The following is a 22,718-nucleotide window of genomic DNA, read 5'->3' as shown; positions in this document are numbered from 1 at the left end:
ACCTTAGAATTAGTATGAACTTTACAAAAAAAGCAACATATCCCTGATTGATTTACAATCTATTTCTAAGATAGAAATGTCTATGGACTTGGAATGAGGTATCACATGATAAGATGTATCAGTATTCCTCAGCCAGGTGTGGGCCACTCCAGTTAAGATATCTCTGAGGTTCCTCCTGGAATCTCTACACAAGAAAACAGACTGAGTGAACTCAAATGCTGTTTGGCTTTGACACGGTTCTCCTGAGAAGCACATGTCCAGACAGGAGGTCTGGAGATAAAATGGATAATGAATAATTCCATACAGGCCTATGAGATTTAGAACGTGGAGGATAAACATTATTTTTGGTTGACTTTCCTGGATGCCACAACCAACCCACTGATTTCTGTAACCAGTCCTGATGCCTCTTCCCAACCAGACATAAACCAGATGCAACCAGAGCTTCTACTCTAGGAGAAACCCAGGCACTAAAGAGGAAACGTCATAGGTTTCCTTCACCAGAGTTTCTATGTTTCTCATTTCTTTTTCGGAGAAAGAACCTCTCCCGCTTCAGGCAGGTTGGAAGGGCTGGAAATTCTCGTGTGGTGATGTGAAAAACAGTTACCTGTGCATGAGTGTGCAGGAAGGAAGACTAAAGAAGAGGGATTTGTGTCCCCTGCACCCAAATGATTGCCATAGACAGTAGGGACCGAAACCGCTGGGAACTAAGGGTGGCTCCAGTTGCCTGAGGCCAATGCCTTCTCTGTGATCCTGTACAGAGAAACCTACGCTGGGGAAACAGAAAGTCAGCCCCCTTTCTTAAGCTTTCCTGCTGACAGGAGCTAACTCTCCTTCTGCCTCCTGCTCCACGCCTTCCTTCCAACTCCCTTCTCTGTTCCGCCCCTCCTAAGAGGTGTTGCCCAGATGAGTGCCGAGTGGGGAGAACAACTCCTTGGATCGCTTGTGCGCAAAATCCACCCCTCTTTTCTCCTCCAGCCTCTGGATCCCGCACTGCCCTCCCTCCTTCCTTCCCTCCTCCCTCCAGCGGTGAGGGGCTGGGGACTAGTCTCTGTGCAATTAGGTGGGAGAGGGCTGCAAGAAGAGGAGAGCGTCAGATGCTCGGTTCTCCCCTTGTGCCTGACGCTCCTGCCTGGATTCGCAGGGGCTGGACTCTGGGAAAAACCACAGGAGCCCTGGCAGCCGCTGGAGGAAGCCGCTGAAGCGTGCACCCATCCTGAAAAGTCCCTGTGCTGGAGGGTTAAGCTCCCAGTGCGGTCCCCGCCGGCCGTCAGCACCATGGACAGCGGCACCGTCCCCAGGACCCCCGCCGCCGCAGCCAACTGCTCCGATTCCTACGCGCACTCTGCAAGTTGCGCCCCAGCACCGAACCCCGGGTCCTGGGTCAACTTCTCACACATGGATGGCAACCTGTCCGACCCGTGCGGCCCGAACCGCACGGCGCTGAGCGGGAGTGACAGCCTGTGCCCTCCGACCAGCAGCCCTTCCACGGTCACGGCCGTCACCATCATGGTCCTCTACTCCGTGGTGTGCGTGGTGGGTCTCTTCGGGAACTTCCTGGTCATGTATGTGATTGTCAGGTAAGAAAGGCGTCCGAGCTCCGCTAACGGGGGGCAGAAGGGGACACCTGAGCCCCAAGGTAGAGTGTTTGGTGTGAAGATGAGAAAAGGGAGGTCCACAGGGGAGAATGTGGGGCAACAGATTGGTGGTGGTTGGAGGGCAAAAATCCTACATTTCTGTTTCTCCTCCCCCCCCCCCACCCCCCACTGGTAATAAAGAAACATCCAACATTTCAGAAACAAGGAAGTTGCTTTGGTGAAAGCTGGGAAGCTCTGGCCAAAAGTGAATAAATAAATAAAAGTAAAAATTAAAAAAAAAATAGCTTGGAGCTCACCTCATCTGGGCACACCCTCCCAGTTTCTTTGGCAGAAGCTCTTGGAACAGGGATGTGTGAATAATGGAAACAGAATTCTGGTGTATTTCCTCTAAGTAGGGGGCCAGGTCTCCTTCTCAGCCCTTTCCAGAGCTGAACCTTGGCAACTTCCCTGCTCATGCTGGGTCCTTACAGCCTGCCTGCTGCACCGCATCCCCACCCTGCCTCCCTCCTCAGAGCAGCCCTTTCCCCACTCCTGCTCCCCTGCGGCCACACTCAGAGAGGAAGTTTGCTGTGTCTCTCCACAGTGTTGCTTTGCTGTAACACACATGACAGTTGTGTTGCCAGGTTTCCGTGGGCAGCTGCGGATCTGGATCTGCCAGGGGCTGATTCAGTCAGAACTGATCTGGGTTCAGGAAAAGTGCAGGGTGGGTCTGTTTCCGGGCCTCCAAAGGGCTAAGGCAGCACAAAGCTGGATTATAAACTACTACCTAGAATGTTGTGATGGTGTGCTCTTCAGAAAAGAGGAGTGGTTTCATCCAGGGATAGTATTTCGAAAGAGTTTGAGGTCCGCTTTCTGTTTCCCAGGTGCTCCCGGCTGAGTTGGCACAGAGTGTGCCAGCTCTCAAGATGAACTGAGATCGGGGCTGATGGCATTAGTGTCGATGCATGTGTTCAAGCCGTGCATGCTAATATGGGATGCTATAGAGTCACTTTGGTGAAAGTAGGTCATTTTAATGCCTTAAAATGGTTCCCGATTTAAGATGTTCTTCCTACTCAGGGTTCTATGTGCTCTATGTGTGTAGTGAACATGGAATTTTTGTGTTTGGCTACAATATTTGCTTCATCTACTCAGCAAATACTGCAGGTTCCCGCAGGCCTCGCTTATCGCTTGACAGTTTATTTTCCCCATTATGCTTTCATTATCTAGGTACTGCGTGTTGCTTGTACTGGAGTCTTTCTACTTAGAGGGCTGATTTCTTTAATTAATGATTATTAAAGAGAGATACTAATTTCCCTGATCTTTTAGGGAATAAGTAGCGTCTCTGAGAAAACAGCACCATCTATTGAGAAGAAAGCTAACAACTGAAGGAAATGCAGGGAGAGACCATCAATGGAAGAATTTATGTTTGTGAACATTTACTTTTTTTAAGAATTTGTTTTTATAAACATTTGATTTTATAAAAATTCACTTATGTGATCCAATACAAAGATTCATATCAAATAGAAAAAGTGCACCTCACTTTGCAGTTATGATAAAAACCATAAAGGCCTGCCTTAAGAAGGGAAAATATGTTTCTCATTTTCCTTAGAAAATTCATGGAATCATAAGCTTGTAGGACTTAACATGGACTCTAGAGATTATCAGTGCTAGGGTAGTAAGCTGAGGCACAGAAAATATACATGATTTTTCCAAGGACAGGTTGTTTATTACCACTGAATGTCTCCAACTGGTATAATTTTCTTTTTATTAGAGTGGCAAATCATAATTTTGGTTAATTCACCTAAAGAATGACAGAGTAGGTTTAGTCAGCAAGAATAATGTGGAAATAATAAATTTTCCTATATTTATCTCTGGAATCCTGGAGAATAAAGGATGAAGAGAAATTACTAAAGCACCTAGAAATCCTGCCATCAGAAACACTGTATTTTATTCTCTTTTGTTGCATCTCTTGGTATTTTCCCCTCATCGTTTTTTCTCCATCTAGTTTATGTTTTTCAATAAAAAGACAGCCACTAGAGAAACAAGTGTCTGGGAAAGAAGCAAATTGATCTTATTCTACAGTTTCAGAGGACTCTGGTGAGGTGAGTCTTCTTTGAAGGCATCACCTCTGACCTCTCAGTGACTTGGAAAAGGATGGTGACATTTTACCTTCCTGGGAACATGATATTCTGCTTTACTTCTCTGTACTGACAGTTCCACTAAAAGGTCACCCCAAACACCAACCTGTGGCAACTCAAGTGTTTAATCCAAGGTCAGATAACCCGCTGAAAAGATGACTGTGAAACAGAAGGAAAAAAAAATAGCTCAGTGACCAATGAAGTGATGAGGAAAGTAACAGAGAATTGAAGAAAATACACCTGTGTAGCTGAGACTTGTAGCTGTACTGTTTCTAAACTATGGTGTTTTATCTACAAAGTCAGTTCAGCAGTATTATTATCCCTTTAAAAAGATGAGGGGAAAAGGGGGTCAATCATATGGTGGTGGAGGGAGATTACACTGTGTGTAGTAAGCACACAATGCAATATAAAGATGTGTTTTAGAATTACACACAAGAAATTTATATACTCTATTAACCAATGTCATATCAATAAACTTAATAAAATTTTAAGAGATGAGTATAATGCTGCATCACTTAAAGTATTGAGATAAAATGTTCACTTCCTGCTATTATTTAAAATTCAATAAGTATCTATATATCCTATATAATGAAACCCTAATATGCAAATTGACTGAATGGCAGAACAACCGGTCACTAGGATGCACACTGATCACCAGGGGGCAGACGCTCAATGCAGGAGCTGCCCCCCTGGTGGTCAGTGCACTGCTCATCCAGAAGCCAGCTCCTAGCTGGTGGGCACAGCTGTGGTGGCAGGAGCCTCTCCCACCTCCACTCCATGCCAGCCATAAGGAGCGAGGAGTCCAGGTCTGCAAGAGCCCCATACTGCGAGAGGGGTGTCTGACTGCTGGCTTAAGCCTGATCCGGCTGGCAGGTGGTCATCCCACAAGGGGTCCTGGACTGTGAGAGGGCATAGGCCAGGCTGAGGAGACTCCCACCCCCTGTGCATGAATGCTATGCACAGGGCCTCTAATATATATATTAGCCTAAGCATCCAAATGACCAAACAACCAGTCAACCAGTGGCTATGACACATACTAACCACCAGGGGCAGACATTCAATGCAGGAGCTGCTCCCTGGGGGTCAGTGCGCTCCCACAGTGGGAGCGCCACTCAACTGACCAACAGGCGCCAGATGCCAGGCTCACAGCTGGCAAGTACAGCTGCAGCAGTGCAAGCCTCTCCCTCATCCCCAGCAGCAGGGGCAGGCAGGTACAGCAGAGCTGGGATGAGCGGGAGCGGCCACCTGCCTCTTCTCGCACTACTTCATCCCTCAGAGGGTTTTAACTGGATGACATATAGTCCAGCTGAAGAATACTCCAGTTTCCAGAATCTCTTCAGTGAGAATTGGATCTAAATTCCAGCCAGGAACCAATACAGGATAAAATGAGCAATAAAATGTGAGTTTCCTTCCGAAGAACTCATGACTCATCAGAGCTATTGCGTAAATCCTGGCAACATACTGACATATGGAAGAAGGCTTTCCACACCTTCTATTCCAGTGATTCTCATCTTAGAGTTTGGCTGCATCTTAGAATCACCTGGAAAGTCTTATTTGTTAATGAAAACCCATCTCTGCCCAAGGCTAAAGGCTAGTGGAATCAGAATCTCTGGAGATAGCTCCTGGACTTAGGGAGGTCTAAAATCTCCCAAAGTGGCTTCAATGTGAAGCTAATATTGAGAAGCACAGATCTAGACAAGCTTTCCATTTTGTGAATAAGAAAAATGACACCCGTTTGGCAAGGAGATTTAAGAGTTCCGTCCATGTGTGTACTCCTCAGAACTCCAGGAAACAATTTATTAAGTTGTAAATTAAATTATCTCTCAAGAAAGCTCAAGCTCAAGATGTTTTACATTTTTCCTTAAATTCCGCCAATGGAATCTGCACGGTAGGCATAAGAAAGTGAACAGAGTGCTAACCCTGAAATAAAAAGACTCAAGTTTGAATCTCTGCCCCTTTCTCATTATCATCATCACATAAATGCCCTAAATTTTTCACTTGCACAAAAGGAATAATGATCATATTTAATCTCGTAGGTTTCAGGTCCCCCTTAAATAAAATACATAGAAGTGTGCAGAAAACTCTGAAAGTGCTCCATCAAAGTAAAGAGTTTTGTTATTTGCTTCTCTTCAACTGAGAATGTACCTACCTTCTCACTGGGCTCACACCATCAGCCACCTGGATCTCACCATTCACCTAGTGCCATAGTCAGCAAGTTGCGGCTCACGAGCCACATGTGGCTCTTTGGCCCCTTGAATGTGGCTCTTCCACAAAATACCACGGCTTGGCGAGTCTATTTTGCAGAACTGGTGCTAGAAGAAGCTTAAGTTTTAAAAATTTGGCTCTCAAAAGAAACTGCAGTCATTGTACTGTTGATATTTGGCTCTGTTGACTAATGAGTTTGCCAACCACTGACCTAGTATGTTGGCCTTCCCATGCATCAGCTATATTATCTATTCTAATATTTTGAAATATAGTTTATCCTTTTGAGTCACAGTTTTGCAGAAGCAAAGCAAGGCTTTGAATGTTGTCATACTCCATTCCAGTCCACTCCTTCCCAATGCACTGGATTCTGCCACAGTCATCTTCCTGGAAGCCATGATGATGCGAAAGCATTCTAAGGACAGATACTTGCAACTTGCTTGCCCTCCTATTAATAAGTTATTTTTATGCTGTTCAATGAATTCAGTGAAGAAAATAGACAATTACTTTTTGGAGAAAAATCACTATTTTTGTTACTTAAATGTTTCACATTTAAATTGGTGTTATAGTCAAGACCCTAGAACAGAATCTGTCTAAATAATGACTGCATGTGATGAAACTCCTTTTTACTGAGCAGAGTCCTTTATTTGAATTAGAAGAAGTAACTTATAATGATGATGTTCTCTGAACACTAACTTTGGAAATTTAGGCATTTAAAATACCATCCCTGCCCAGCTGGCATTGCTCAGTGGTTGAGCAGGTACCTATGAACCACAAGGTCACAGTACCATTCCCGGTCAGGGGACATGTCCGAGTTGTGGGCTTGATCCCCTGTGTGGGGCATGCAGGAGGCAGCCGATAAATGATTCTTTCTCATCATTGATGTTTCTATCTCTCTCTTCCTCTCTGAAATTATATATATATATATATATATATATATATATATATATATATATATATATATAAAATCATCCCTGTGCCTCATCCTGGGTTCTGTTATCACAATAAAACTAATCATAGTAAACTGAGTCAAAAGCTAGAGATAGAATTAATGATGATACTGTGAGTCTGGGTGCCTATCTATGCCTAACACTTTCATTATGGATTTTTCCAGGACTTCCCACACAATATTTGTCAACATCCGAAACCCCAATAGTAAACTCTACTACTACAAGGTAGAAAATAACATTCCTGAGGCTTGCAGAGTTTTTGAGAACTGAGAGTACCCGAAGTGTAGAAATTTGCAGAACAAGGTGATCAATAAAGAGGCCTTTTTTGCTTCTGTGCATTTTTTTCACTGAAGATGGGGTTCGGTGCCAGTGAAAGGTTAAGAATTTTTGTGGGGGAGTATTAAATGTTAATTAAAAAGTGCTGCCGGCAGTATAACCTGAACATCAGAACCTGACTGTGCCTGCCAAGAGAACAAGTGAAATTATTACCAACACTATAATTTCATACTTACTCAGCCCCCATCGTCTCCAAAAAGGAAACCACATGGGCTGAATGAACTTAAATGTGAGCATGTTTCTGGGGATGTTGGTGATCCCAAGCCACTGAAATAAAAGGCCCTGTTAAAAGCAGACAGCATTCTTTGAGACCCTTCAAATGGTCTTTCTTCCTGGTGACAAAAGGAAGGTTAATTTTACTTACTTATAAAATAAACAAAACAGGTATATGCAAGAATCAAGATAGTGCCTTTAAGTTTTATACAAATTTAATTTTCATTACATTGAGTGATTTGGTTTTTCATAAAATGTTTTGAGTTCAGACAGGCTCATTTATTTATTTGCTGTGTTTGTTGAACACCAACTATACACAAAGAACTTTCCTAGAAGCTCCAGATACACTAGTGAGCAAAATAGGTACAGTCCTCCCTCTTTCCAGAAGTACAACTTTACCAGCTGATAAATGCCAAAGACTGAGCCATAATAACTAACCTAGTGTTCTTTAACCACAGTATTAGACAAACATCACCCCCAAGATTTATTACAATTACTGTAATTCACCTTCCTCTATCACCAAGCTCAGCAATGGGATAACCTGATTTGTCTCCATCCAATTTTCCAAATTTATCTAAAGGTGTTAGTTATGTCTCACAGACAGGATAGAGAAAAAGTGAGAGGAGAGGGTCATGGTTAATTTTCACCAAACAATGAAAGAGAATTCTATACTGTAACGTATCAAAGTAGATATTGTAAACATGATACAAGTTGTAAGTGTAATACATTGAAATGATAGAGTACTAAATTAATGTATTCATAGGGGGGAAATAACCTCAAGACTCATTGCTCTGGACATGTCTTCCTCTGTCACTGACTGGAAGGATGGTCGGCCTACTTCTGAACACCCTGTCCCAGAAGGCAGGCTTCAGACGGCTCACTTCTGTTCTTTAAAATCACTGTCCTTTGTGGAATTTAAAACATAGGTATCAATGGAGAAATTCACGCCAACTTTTAAAAAAGGACTACCACTCTGAACAAAGTTTCCTGCCTATAAATATGTCACATTTCCACACACACACACAAAAAAAAAAACAGGACTAATACATGAGTCAATGCAACAAAGCATATATTAACACATATAAATGAACTAAGTTTTAAAAAGACAGATTTATAGACGCAGAAAACAAATGGTTGCCAGATGGGAGGGATTGAGGGGCTTGGTGAAAAAAGTGAAGGATTTAGGGAGTACAGGTTGGTAGTTACAAAATAATCATGGGATGTGAAGTACATGATAGGGAATACAGTCAATAATATTGTAATAACTTATGATGGTGTCAGGTGGGTGCTTGACTTACCAGAGAATGACTTTGTAAATTATGTAAAGGTCTAAGCATTATGCTGTGTACCTGAAACTAATATAAAACAATATTGAAAGTCAAATGTAATTAAGAAATAAAAAATACAATAAAACACAAATGACAATTTCCACAACAGACTATAATTATTTTCTCACTAATTTAGAAAGTCAAATACAACTGAACATGCTCTTCTATATGCCCTTACTTTAACTGCCTTTTAAAACATCACTTGAGGCTATTTTTCCATTGATTTTTAAAGAGAGTGGAAGAGAGAGAAAGACAGAGAGAAATGCCCATGTGAAAGAAACATATTGATTGGCTATTTCCTGCATGAGCCTGGACCAGGGCCAGGGCCACGGTCACGGGGGAACCTGCAACCAAGCTACTTGCCCTTTACCAGGATCAAATCCTGGACCCTTCAGTCTGCAGGCCGACGATCTATTCACTGAGCCAAACCAGCTAGTGCTAAACCAAATTTTACATAAAATATGTATGTCCTCTACTCTGTCAAAAAAATTTACTCTAAGTCTAGTACAAAAAAATAGAAACTATGCTTTGGTATAGCTGAGGCATTTTGTTCATACAGTTTGGGAAGTTCAATCTTTAGAAACATAATAAATTGGTCAACACTCTAGTTAAATTCAATGAAGATGTGGAACTTAACAAATCAAAATATTTGATTTGATGGGGCCTGGCTGGCTGGTGTAGATCTATCAACCAGGAGGTCATAGGTTTGATTCCCAGTCAGAGCACATGCTTGGGTTGTGGTCTCGGTCCACAGTACAGGATGTGCAGGAGACAGCTAGTTGATGATTCTCTCTCATCAGCAATGTTCCTATCTTTCTGTCCCTCTCCCTTTCTCTCTAAAATAAAAATAAAAAAAATATTGCTTAAGATATTTTGGTGGGGGTAATTGGTCAAGTAAAATCATCATAGTGATGTACACACAAGAAGTCATACTGGGTGACTAAAGGAGCTTTGTTAAAAAAAAAAAGTCCTATTTCACACAAAAATTAAATAAACAGGCAATAAAATTTGATGACTACTATCAGTAAAATGAGTAGTAAAATTTGCCAGTGGAAATGTATTGTACTTAACATCACCGAAACCGGTTTGGCTCAGTGGATAGAGCATCGGCCTTCGGACTAAAGGGTCCTAGGTTCAATTCCGGTCAAGGGCACATACCTTGGTGGCGGGCACATTCCCAGTGAGGGATGTGCAGGAGGCAGCTGATAGCTATTTGTCTCTCATTGATGTTTCTAACTCTCTATTCCTCTCCCTTCCTCTCTGAAAAAAAAAAAAATCAATAAAATATATTTTAAAAGAAAATGTACTTAACAGGGGTTTATATTTGTCTCTGAAAAACATATACATGATAGACTCATTAGAGAAACAATGAGTCAATCTATCTGGAACATAGATAATAGATAAGCTTTTGGGGGTCAATCCTCTTCTGAGCCCTTACTGCCGTCATCAGTTTTAAAAGCCTCAGCAGCATGGACCAGCCATATGACCCCAAGAAGTAAATTTAATATTTTCATGAGGACTCTCCATCTGATGAAACAAAATTGTAATAATCGCAACTTTCCTGACACCTAAATGCAGGAAAAATGTTCCTTTCAAGATTGCCTTATCACTCCTACTTTGCCGTCATATCTAACATTTTGTTTTGAAACAGTTGGTTATGTTCTCTCGCCAGATCTTAGGCCCCCCCAAGCCAGGGGGGACATAAATCAGTTGAGAATGATTGCCTAGCATGGTACTTGGCAAAAGTTAAAATTAAAAAAATGCTACATAAATGTACTAGGTGTACTGGTTAATAATGCAGATGTTTTTTAATAGATGGAGTTACACATATGTTGATATATATGCAACTTAATATGTATGCTATTTTGTTGTATTGACAACAAGCTTCAAAACTTAATATGTCAAATTTGCTGAAGGCGTTAACATCATAGATATTTTTGCACTTAAAAATGTCAAATTTCGTGTTTAAAAAAAAGAGCATTTGCAGGAAGTTGTGATTCATTACTTTAATTAGAAAATAAGTGCTGCTGAAAGTTATCGTATACTTCGGGAAGCTTAATGGTGAACATGCTCCATCTCAAGATGCTTGTGAACACTGGTTTAAACACTTTAAAAGTGATGATTTTGATGTGAAAAACAAAGAACATCCACTTCATCCCAAAAAGTTTGAAGACCAACAATTACAAGCATTGTTGGATGAAGATGCGTGTCAAACTCAAAAACAACTTGCAGAAAGATTACACATTGATGATTGTTTACAAGCAATGGGAAAGATTTTAAAGGAAGGAAAATTGGTGCCACATCAACTGAATGAAAGACAAATGGAAAACCAAAAAGTCACAGTAGAATGTTGCTTCAACAGCACGAAAGAGATGTTTGTTTTTCATCGAATTGTGACTGAAGATGAAAAGTGCATTTATTTTAAGAATCCCAAATGCACGAAATCATGGGTTGCTCCAGGTCAACCATCAACATTGACTGCAAGGCCAAATCGCTTTGGAAAGAAGACAATGCTTTGCGTTTGGTGGGATCAGGAAGGTGTGGTGCATTATGAGCTTCTAAAACCAGGTGAAACCATTAATACTGATCGCTACTGACAACAAATAATCAATTTGAACCATACTTCGATCATGAAATGACCAGAATATGCCAGAAGACATGGCAAAGTAATTTTGCTTCATGATAACACACTTCAAAACCAGTTAAAGACACGTTAAAAGATCTTGCCTGGGAAGTATTAACCCACCCACTGTATTTACCAGCCCTTGCTCCTTGAGATTACCACTTGTTCCGATCGATGGCACATGCACTGTATGAGCAGCACTTCAAAATGCACAAAAAAGTGGAAAATTAGGTCTCTGAATGGCTTGCCTCAAAACAAGAAATGCTCTATTGAAACAGTATCCACAAATTACCTGAGAGATGGGGGAAATGTGTAGCTAGCAATGGACATTACTTAAATAAAACACTTTTGATGTTTCTCTTGAAATTATGTGTTTTCTTTGATTACAAAATCTGTCACTAACCGGTACACCTCGTATGTTTGACTCAAAGTTGACACTCAGAGGGTTTTATCATGAAAAAAAAGTATTAAAAAATAAAATGTATTCTATGAAAATTAAGAACATGTCTATAAAGCTTTAGATTTTTTATTTCATAAAGTCCAATATAAATTTTACCTTTAGCTAAGAGAACTGTGAAATAAATAACTTTGATCATGAAGTTAGAGTATGCAACATAAAATTTTATTAGTTTGCCTCTACATGTTAAAGTTACTTTTTATATTTTTCAGGTTTTTAAAAATGAATGTGCAATGATCTAATCAAAACACACAATAATATGAAAATTAAAATGGAGAAAGTTTCAAAAGTAATAGATGATCCTGAAAGGCAATAAAATATTGTATTAGAGGCTTTTTAACAAAAAATATAAATCAAGGTCATATTTGGAGTTTTCCTATTAAAAATACAGTTATACACATTAATTTACAACCAGAAATGTTGTTAGTGCCAAATGAGTCTGGTCCAAGTTGGAAGACAATTCTATTTGATTTAATAACCCTTTTTGGACCATAAGACTGAAATTTTAGATTTTAAAAACTAATGGAACTTGTTTGCTTTGCCACATTATTGCTGTATTCATGAATCATATTTTCTTCTAACAAATGCTATTGAATTCTCCACAGGGGAAGAAAAATGCTTTCCAAAAATCTCCTTTCCTAAAATTACTTAGAAAAAACCTCAATAAACTACTTTTTGTTTCCTAAAAAGATCCTGGTCAGCATGGTAGTTACATTATAAAGATTTGTATACTCCTCAGATGGAAAACAGTCACCAAAAGGTATAATTTTACATAAGCCAAGATCTATAGGAACTAACTGAAAACTTTTACTTTCTTTCAATTGGTGCCAAAGTTTTGGAGCAGCTACTTTTGCAGGAATTCATAGAATACCAAAATATAGGGTGCCCCCCAAAATGTATACACATATTTGCAATAATTATAAAGGCAGTGCTTACTAAAATACATTTCATTCTCAAAATTGAGCTATCAGCTGTTAAAGTGTGAATACATTTTTGGGGACACCCTGTATTTACATATCCGAATGTATTATCACACATTAAAAGGAATGAACAGGGATAGCTCATTCACAGTTTTTGACAAATGAACTTTGAAATTAAGTCTTCATGGATGTTAATTAAAAACCTCTGTTGCAAAATTTGAAAGCAATGCTATCCCTAGCCAGTTCTGCTCAATGAGTAGAGCACTGGCCTGCAAACTCAAGGGTCTTGGGTTTAATTCTGGTCAAGGGTACATACCCGGGTTGCAGGCTTGATCTTCTTACATAGTTATCCTGATATATAATTCTCTCCAATATGTTGTGCTATTATTAAGCATTGCTAATGGTTATATCTACAAGACACACACACACACACACACACACACACACACACAAACACACAAACACACACAAACCCCCCCCAAAAAATTTAAATTATCTAGGAATTTTACTTGCATAGTAATAAACAGACATTTAAATTTACAATGTTAAACATTTTTGTCCTTTGACAATTGTCCTAACCCTCAGTGCTCTTTAATATTGAGACATAACCACAGTTCTTGTAGCTATTAATAGGATTTTTCCAAGCATCAGTTTACACAAATATATGTAGAAATTCTTACTGTACTTTATAAACTTACTAGAGGCCCAGTGCACAAAACTTGTGCATGGGCAGGGTCCCTAGGCCTGGCTGGTGATCAAGGCCGATCAGGGCCTTCCAGCTGCTGGCTAGGGTCTCCCTTCATTTCATGCATCCCACAGATGTTCAGTGCACGTCATAGCAAACGATCAAACTCCTGATCTCCTGGTTGAACTCCCAGGGGGATACTTTGCATATTAGTTTAAATATATATATATATATATATATATATAATTTGTCACACAGATAAATAATATTATATGGTACATATTATTACAGTGCAATGTAATAGTGGAGAACCTAAACTATAACAAATAGTATGGATTTAAATTATGCCTCTGCCACTGTTATTTTGAATAAATTACTTAACCCCCATGAACCTCAGTTTAGTCACGTACAAAAGAAGTAATAATATGCAATTCATAAGTCTGTAATGAAGATTAAATCATAAAACCCAAGTGAGGTGTTTACAGCAATGCTTGGCAGAAAGTAAACATTCAGTAGAGATTGGCTAGAGTTATCACACTCCAAAAATAGTATCTATCACCATCATCATTTAATTTGTTCTGGTGGTAATTTTTAGGGGTAATATAATCATCTCTTTACACTTGTGGAAATTAAAGTTCAACCACTTGGTCACAAAACCTTTCTTACACCTATGTATTTTAATTCCAAGCCCAACATGTTTCCTACTTGCCCATGCAAGAGTGTTTTACTACTGATTTGATTAAGAACCCAAATCAGAAGGAAATTATCAAAATCAAGGTAGTTTAGTTATTCACTGATCTGTAGGTTTATAGCACTTTAATGGGATTGGTCTTAAGATCAAGTAAACAGTTGGTGTGACTCAAGAATCACCAGGAACGTTTCTAACTTAAAAAGTATGATTTTCATTTCTTAAATTCTTAACACTTAAATGTTTAAATGCAAAAATTTTTAGGAGATACAGAAAATAAGCACTGTAAATAGAAACCACTTGATTACAATTAGCAAATAGGTTTATGCTTTAGTGAGTGATAGATCTAAAGACCACAGTCAATAACTAATTGAAGGAATAGAATGCAGACTAGGTAGTTAGCCTAGGCCCTAAGCCCAGTGATTAGCAAACTCATTAGAAAATAGAGCCAAATATCAACAGTACAACGATTGAAATTTCTTTTGAGAGCCAAATTTTAAACTTAAACTTCTTCTAATACCACTTCTTCAAAATAGACTTGCCCAGGCCATGGTATTTTGTGGAACAGCCACACACAATGGGCCAAAGAGCCACATGTGGCTCACAAGCTGCAGTTTGTTGACCACAGGCCTAGTGCATGGTGAGGATTCAACTACAGCTGCAGTGCATGGTCATTGGCTCTGAAAAAGGAGAGCAGCCCCCTAAAAAGTAATATGGTGTCCAATATGAGCTTTCATAGCTCCCAGATCCATCGGGAATGGGTTCTGTCTGCTACAGATAGACAATGAAGGGGTGAGTATGTTTGCCAAGACTCCTGTGGTGCAGGCAGCTGTTGTAACTACTGTGCTCTCCAAGTGGCCTGTACCCATCTGTGGACATCACCAGAAAATTCCTAATGCTTCCTTCCAATTGCTAATTGCTGCTGGCCTGCTGCTGCTAGGACAATATCCAGATACAAGGGCACTGTGCTATCCATGCTCACCAGCCAAAATCCACTAGGAATAGAGTTGGAGCTCAAACTACTAGGCTTATTAAGCTTGCTTCAGGAGTGGAGTGGGGACACCACTGGGATTTTAGTTGATATTTGGTGTTTAAGGAGAAGATTCAAGGAAGCAGAGATCTATCTAGATAGGGTATTGCTCAAAGCAAGAGTAATTTGACACATGGGCATCAATAATTTCTTATCTAGAAGGTCAATTAGCAGAATCAGGCTAGAGTCATCCTATATAACAAAAGCCTAATATGCTAAGTGTCCAGTTGTCCAGTCAGCCATTCAAAGTGTAATATGCTAATAAAATGTTAAGGCTGCTCAACTGCTCACTGTGATGTGCACTAACCACCAGGGGTCAGACGCTCTGACCCGTAGGTTAGCTTGCTGCTGGGATCTGGCTGATTGGGTTTGAGCCAGATGGACCAGACATACCCTGGAGCCTTCCCAGTCTCTCCGCAGGTGGCCAACCTCTTGCATCCTTCCCCAGCCTTGATCGTGCACAGGTCGGGTCCCTTTTGCAATCCAGGCTGAAGGGAACCCTCCCCTACACCCCGAGTGCACAAATTTTGTGCACTGGGACTCTATTCATTGAATGAGAAGCAGTGGACACCTCATGTTAACCAGGAGAGGGAGAGGCTGGGCAGTTTTGTGGTTCAGGTGATTTGGTTTTACCTCTGGTCAGGTCTGGTTATAGAGGCGTCTTGTTTTTATCTTGTTACATCACAGCCATGAAAAGTCCTCATCTGAAGTTGATACTCTAAAGTAGGGGTGTCGAACTCAATCAGAGAAGGGGCCAAAATCTAAAATCCAGCCTAAATTGCGGGCCGAATGGTTTACTGAACAGTCATAAACTGTCATTGTGATGGAAACGCAGCGGAGTGCAGTGATGACAGCGTGGTGCGGGCCACATTGCAAGGCCTGGCGGGACAGATTTGGCCCGCGGGCCTTGTGTTTGACACATGTGCTCTAAAGAATTATGTTCCATAAGTAAATACCAAAGTCTGACTGTTAGCAACTAAACTGGCTTCCCAAAAGCTCTCAGGAGTTTTTTTTCTTTCTCACCATTACACAAACCTCACTATTACATACCATCCTCTCTTCTACTCTGCCAACAGAGGGAGACAATGATGGAAATCCATGTGGGAAGTAGTAATATGATATGAGATGGGAAAGCAGAAGGTATTTCTATGAGATGAACAGGAACATCTTAGTTAAAGAGATAATATAGTTGCAGGCTGAAACATCAAGCAGGCAGCAAAGTACAAACTGATCATGGTCTCTATACTCCAGAAGCTTATAGACTAAAAGACAAAACTTGATTTCAATATATAATTGTCACATCTATTACGCAAGACTAAGATTTCATGTGCAAGCATGCTAAAGGTTGAAAGTTATTCTTAAGTTCTTTAAGAGGGCCAGATTTGCTTTTATACAATACTCAAAACCTATTTAGAGGTATTCCTATGCAATGTATCATTTTCAGGATGGCTGATTGAGAACAAACTCTAGAACAACTTTTAGAAATTATCTTTTAAAGAACACAAATTAAAGCAATAAATCAATGAAAAGCCATACACAAATTTATTACAATGATGGGGAAAATTCTTGGCAGGCAGCCTAAATGTTTAAAAGATCCTATTAAATGTCACTCCTTCTTCCCCTGATAATGTTTGGACAAGTTGAGAGATAAGATGAAATGAATCAGCAGATAGAGAAAAAAAAATAGCATCTTTATTGTTGGCAAATACTTTGCTGGTGGTTGTGACTTAGCTGACTGTGCAACTATAATAGCTTCCTAATTCTAATCCCAGAATGAATACACAAACCTATCTAGTCACAGACCTGGACCACAGGTAACCTTCTCATATGGGGACCACGCCCTTTGAAACCTGCTACCTGGAATAGTTGGATACAATATGTGTTTCCTTTGGGAAGCTGGACCTTGGGAAGAGACCGTGGAAGGGAAAGAATGATGCATATCCTATTCTTCACCCTAAACATACAAACTTAAGTCATTCCTCCTTCTTTTGAAAGAAGTGATGGTGCAACAGAGGCAGGTCAAGAGTGTTGGAGACATTGATGACTTCATTCATGTAATGTGAGTTCATAAGAAGGGGTTTCCACAATGGAGTGGATTTCCACAGTAGTGGTAGCCTGGTCAGTAGCCACTGGTGTGTTTTCCCGTCTATAGGCTACACAGAAACAACAGTGTCCATTTAAAAAGTGGTGCAGTGCTTGGGGCAGAGATACTGGCTGTACCTGGGAGACCAGCAATGCTCTGGGGGATTAAGTTAGCCACCAGTGCACTGTGGCTCCCTCAAGCCCACTCCATCCTCTCCTCTTCCTGGAAACCGTATGGTGCAGTCTAATCCCAGCTCCTGTCTCGGTCAGACCACACAGCAGAAACAGTGAACAATCTACCAAGGAATATTAACTTCAAGGGTCAACTCAAAATCAATAGAATCGTATTGTTAGTGAATGACTGTACCGTGAAAGATGTTGGGGGGGGGGGGGGGGGGGAGACACAGCAAACAAAAGAACTTACGGTACACTTAAAGAAACAGAATGAGCTGAAACCGGTTTGGCTCAATGGATAGAGGATCGGTCTGCGGATTGGAGAGTCCCAAGTTTGATTCCGGTCAAGAGCATGTACATTGGTTGCGGGCACATCCCAATGCGGGGTGTGCAGGAGGCAGCTTTGATGTTTCTCTCTCATCAATGTTTCTAGCTCTCTAGCTCTCTCCCTTCCTCTCTGTAAAAAGTCAATAAAATATATATATATTTTTTAAAAGAAACAGGATGAAATAGCAATCATACAAGAACTTTAAAATACCATATTTAATATCTTCAGGGGATGAAAGAAATTATTTCATGAAACAAGAAGCAATTAGAAACATAATAAGAGGTGGTTATTAACTAGAAACACATTGTAGCTAATAACCCACAAATAACCTGGCCTTGAATCCTGGCTCCAACAATTGTTACTGATTATATTGTGGTGATATTGGTGGAGATGGTGGTGAATGAGAAAGGAAAAACACACTTTGGGGAATATCGCATTTGAGAAGCCAATAGCAGGCAGAGATGTTCCAAAAGAAAGTCGGAAAGACAGTCAAAGAACTGAAGAGATGGACTGTGAGTCCTGGAATTGATAGTATTAAACCATAGATTATTAGAGAATCAAAAAAAATAGAACAAACTCAGTACTCTTTTAAAAATATGTGATTCTGCCATTACATTGGACTTTTTTTTTTTTTTAAGTCTCGGAATTTCCAATGGCTCCAGCATGGCCATCTTTAAAAAGAATATGGAAAAGCTTTGCATGCTTACCTTGTTTTAGTTAACAGTGGGCCAAGAATTTCTGGGACAAACTACAACATTATCAGAAATGCACTCCCAGAATTACACATGGCCCAGCATACAACATAGAGGCACATTTTTAGTTTTAGATGGAATCTAGAGGAACAGGAGAAAATCTCAAACGTTCTCTCCCTTGGGCTCTCTTGCCATGATGCAAGATGGTCATACAATGTGGTCTTCAAAGCTCCTTCTAGATCCTACTTCTCATCATTCATGATCTTGTATAACCAAAGTTCTTTTTAAATTTAACAACTAATGGACAAGGCAAAATGAATGTTCCATGTTCACTTTTACTTCAAAAGCTTCAGATTTATTTTTTTTAAGTTTGTTTCACAATAAATAAATAAATAAATAAATAAATAAATAAGTAAAGTCATTCAAACCCTTCTTCCTTCATTTAATTCTACTCAACAAGCATTTACTTGTATTCGTCTTGTACTGGGCTCTGTGCCAAATGGATAATGTAATTCTATCTTTATTTCATTTAACTTTTATGTTCAGGCTGTCTTTTATATTTTATTTATATTGAGTGATTATATGTGCTATATCATCACCAAAAATATAGATAAAGCTTTATATTTATTGTACTAAGTACAATAGATAAAAATTTTACTGACTATTCATGCCCTCTAAAATATTTGAGGGCATATATACACTATACAATCTACAATATACACTCAGGTTTCTTCAAAACACAATTTTCTAATATTAATATTGGTAAAATTATTTTATCCTATTTTGAAGTCATTTTCATTGTTGTTCTTTCAATATATAAGAAATACCCTGGGGTATAACATTGTTTGATATTATGTATACATGATATTTTTACATACACAACTACTAGATTTTAAAATAGAAGAAATTTAATTTTCTTTTAGAACTCTCAAATTTGAAGGCAAGTAATTTCTAAGCTCTAAAAACTAAGTATTTATAAGAAATACAGAACATCTTTATCTATGATCCCAAATATACTATCTCCTGAGACAGATATTCTGATGCTGTTTTTGAAGTCATTTGGACTAAGGATGAATAATCTACATATTTGCAAACAAAGAAGTCAAGAATAAGGCCGAAACCGGTTTGGCTCAGTGGTAGAGCGTCGGTGTGCGGACTGAAAGGTCCCAGGTTTGATTCCGGTCAGGGGCATGTATGTTGGTTGCGGGCACATCCCCGGTGGGGGGTGTGCAGGAGGCAGCTGGTCAATGCTTCTTTCTCATCGACGTTTCTAGCTCTCTATCTCTCTCCCTTCCTCTCTGTAAAAAATCAATAAAATATATTTTTAAAGTAACGAATAAGGCTAATCAAGCCTACTATGATGCTTTATATAAATCAGAGGATTTAGCCTAGTGATATATGTCTATACAACATAAATATTAGTTATATCAGAATACATGAATCAAGAAAGCAAAACTTCTGATCAAAGAAATGCTATTCATGTCCTAAAGTAGAATGAGCAGAAATCAAATAAAGCAGGAAATAAGCACTTCCTAAAAGTGTAAGTTAAACATGGTTAAGTAAAGTCTCTTAGCCATAATGGAAGCATTTCTCCTTTCATTTCCAGAAAAGTAGCACATGGATGGACATAAGAACATGTTCTCACCCCATGCTTCACAATTTTAACTATAAAATCTGAATTTTATTTATATATATAGTTAAAATAAATTATCCAGTGTCTGGACACTTGACTGAGAGCTACCTGTACCTGGCACATTCTATGTAATAAAAGCCTAATATGCAAATTGACTAAATAGCAAAATGACCAGTGGAATGACCACCAGGGGGCAGATGCTCAATGCAGGAACTGCCCCCAACCCACAGGTCCGAAGCCAGCCAAGATGGGTGCCAGTGCTCCCCCCACCCCCACCATCACCCCATGGCAGGGTTTAGGGACTCTAGTTATAAATAAATCAGTATGATACCTATTATCATGACCATTTTATAGCTAATAAAACTGATAGGTAGAGAAATTATTTATTTAGCCTATCAGCACATGGCTATAAATAGCCAATCTAATATTAGAAAACAGCCCTGCTCATATAGCTCAGTGGTTGAACATCCACCTATGAACCAAGAGGTCATGGTTCAATTCCTGATCATGGCACATGCCCAGGTTGACTCTCCCTCATCATTGATGCTTCTCTCTCTCTCCCTCTCCAAGAAAACAGTTCTTCCATAAAATGAGTCTCAAATGCTTTCCGCTAATCCTTGCAGGGTTTTTTTTGTTTTTAATTATTGGAAGTTTACCAGTATTTCACATTGCTATCTTTTTCTGACTCAGCCTCTGCTCTTCCTTCATTTTCTAGATACACCAAAATGAAGACGGCCACCAACATCTATATCTTCAACCTCGCTCTGGCAGATGCCTTGGCGACCAGTACCCTGCCATTCCAGAGTGTCAATTACCTCATGGGAACATGGCCATTTGGAACCGTCCTCTGCAAGATTGTGATCTCCATAGACTACTATAACATGTTCACCAGCATATTCACGCTCTGTACCATGAGTGTGGATCGCTACATCGCCGTCTGCCATCCCGTCAAGGCCCTGGATTTCCGTACGCCCCGCAATGCCAAAATCGTCAATGTCTGCAACTGGATCCTCTCTTCAGCCATTGGTCTGCCTGTGATGTTCATGGCCACAACAAAGTACAGGCATGGTGAGTAAGGTTGCAGGCCTGAGGGGTGGAGAGTTTATTGAACAAAACGTTGGTGAAGTCATTAGCCAACTAGAATTTTTTTGGAGTGTTCCAATGTCTTAGTCAAACTGCAATTTTAATAAAATAGCTTTCTAGAAAAAATGTCTTTGAATATTTTTTGAAATAGGAATTTTCCCTGTGACTTTAAGCCCACTAAACACTTCAAAGAGAATACCAGTATAATCTACTGGTTCTTGATGTCTTTTCATTTCATCAAAATGATGAGACATAATAAAAATACAGTTCTTCCAAGAGTAATTAGAACTTAAACCCAAACCAGCAGAGGCTTGTTTGATAAATTTCAAGTGGCTGCCTCTATTAAAAAAATGCATCTTTCTAGACCTCGTGTCAGAATGATATACCACCAATCAAAAAGTGGAGTGAAGATGTTCATTAGCTGGGATGTCCTATAGACTCTGGACAGTGATTATATATTTTTTATATCAACATAGACCCCATAGAGGACATAGCTCATGGCGGGAGGTCCATAATTGTTGGCTGAAAGAAAACTTAGTGTGACCAAAGTGGACAGCAAAATGAGATCTTTAGAAATAAATAAGTTTATTTCTAAAAATCAACAGAGAGCTGAGTTATTCCCACTGTTTCTTTAAGTATTCCTTTACTAGCATGTATACTAATAGCCTTATGTTAGCTAATGTCAAGCTTGAAAATTAGTAAGCAAGAAGGCAATATTAACACCTAAAATCATTAAATGGTGCTTCTAATTCTTCCTTGTAATGCTTTTTTCACGTAGGTTCCGTAGATTGCACATTAACATTCTCTCACCCAGCCTGGTACTGGGAAAATCTACTGAAAATCTGTGTGTTCATCTTCGCCTTCATCATGCCCGTCCTCATCATCACGGTGTGCTACGGGCTAATGATCTTACGCCTCAAGAGTGTCCGCATGCTCTCTGGCTCCAAGGAAAAGGACAGGAATCTCCGGAGAATCACCAGGATGGTGCTGGTGGTCGTAGCTGTGTTCATCGTCTGCTGGACCCCCATCCACATTTACGTCATCATCAAAGCCTTGATCACAATCCCAGAAACTACTTTTCAGACGGTTTCCTGGCACTTCTGCATTGCTCTGGGTTACACAAACAGCTGCCTGAACCCAGTCCTTTATGCGTTTCTGGACGAAAACTTCAAGCGATGCTTCAGAGAGTTCTGTATACCAACTTCCTCCACCATTGAGCAGCAAAACTCCACTCGGATTCGTCAGAACACTAGAGACCACCCCTCCACGGCCAACACAGTGGATAGGACTAACCATCAGGTATGCAGCTTCTAGAACTGGGTATACTTACTGGGGATGATATGCAATGATAGAGCTTTGTACCAATCCACAATTTCAACCCATAAGAAAGAGACCAGCAACTAGGAGTCTGGGGTTTCGCATGAAGATAGAGAGAGGAGGAGACCACACTTTGACCACACTGTGTTGGCGAGGCGCTTCATTCATAAGCCACGCTCTATATAGTTGCATGTTTTTCTTTATATTAGAGACCTGCCAACTAGAAACCTGTAAGCCTCTAAAAACCATTATCTCCACAGTCTTG

General features: G+C 39.9%; 1 protein-coding gene across 1 annotated transcript; it reads left to right on the top strand.

Annotated features, from left to right (window-relative positions):
- Positions 1 to 970: 970 nt before the first annotated feature.
- Positions 971 to 22,456, top strand: OPRM1 (opioid receptor mu 1). The gene is made up of 3 exons (XM_036413846.2): positions 971 to 1,577; positions 20,769 to 21,121; positions 21,915 to 22,456. The coding sequence occupies exons 1-3, from the start codon at positions 1,276 to 1,278 to the stop codon at positions 22,448 to 22,450; spliced, it is 1,191 nt and encodes a 396-aa protein (XP_036269739.2). The 5' UTR covers positions 971 to 1,275; the 3' UTR covers positions 22,451 to 22,456.
- The last annotated feature ends 262 nt before the right edge of the window (positions 22,457 to 22,718 follow it).

Source organism: Pipistrellus kuhlii, unplaced genomic scaffold, assembly GCF_014108245.1.
Source record: "Pipistrellus kuhlii isolate mPipKuh1 unplaced genomic scaffold, mPipKuh1.p scaffold_m20_p_5, whole genome shotgun sequence".
NCBI classification, from domain to species: domain Eukaryota; kingdom Metazoa; phylum Chordata; class Mammalia; order Chiroptera; family Vespertilionidae; genus Pipistrellus; species Pipistrellus kuhlii.
Note: the sequence above shows the minus strand (reverse complement) of the source record. Positions and strands in the feature narration are given on the sequence as shown.

Bases quoted from the DNA above. Each gene is read 5' to 3' on its own strand.
- OPRM1 (XM_036413846.2), top strand. From the start codon at position 1,276: ATGGACAGCGGCACCGTCCCCAGGACCCCCGCCGCCGCAGCCAACTGC. The intron at 1,578-20,768 runs GTAAGAAAGGCG...TTCATTTTCTAG, and splicing joins GTCATGTATGTGATTGTCAG to ATACACCAAAATGAAGACGG. The intron at 21,122-21,914 runs GTGAGTAAGGTT...TTTTTCACGTAG, and splicing joins CACAACAAAGTACAGGCATG to GTTCCGTAGATTGCACATTA.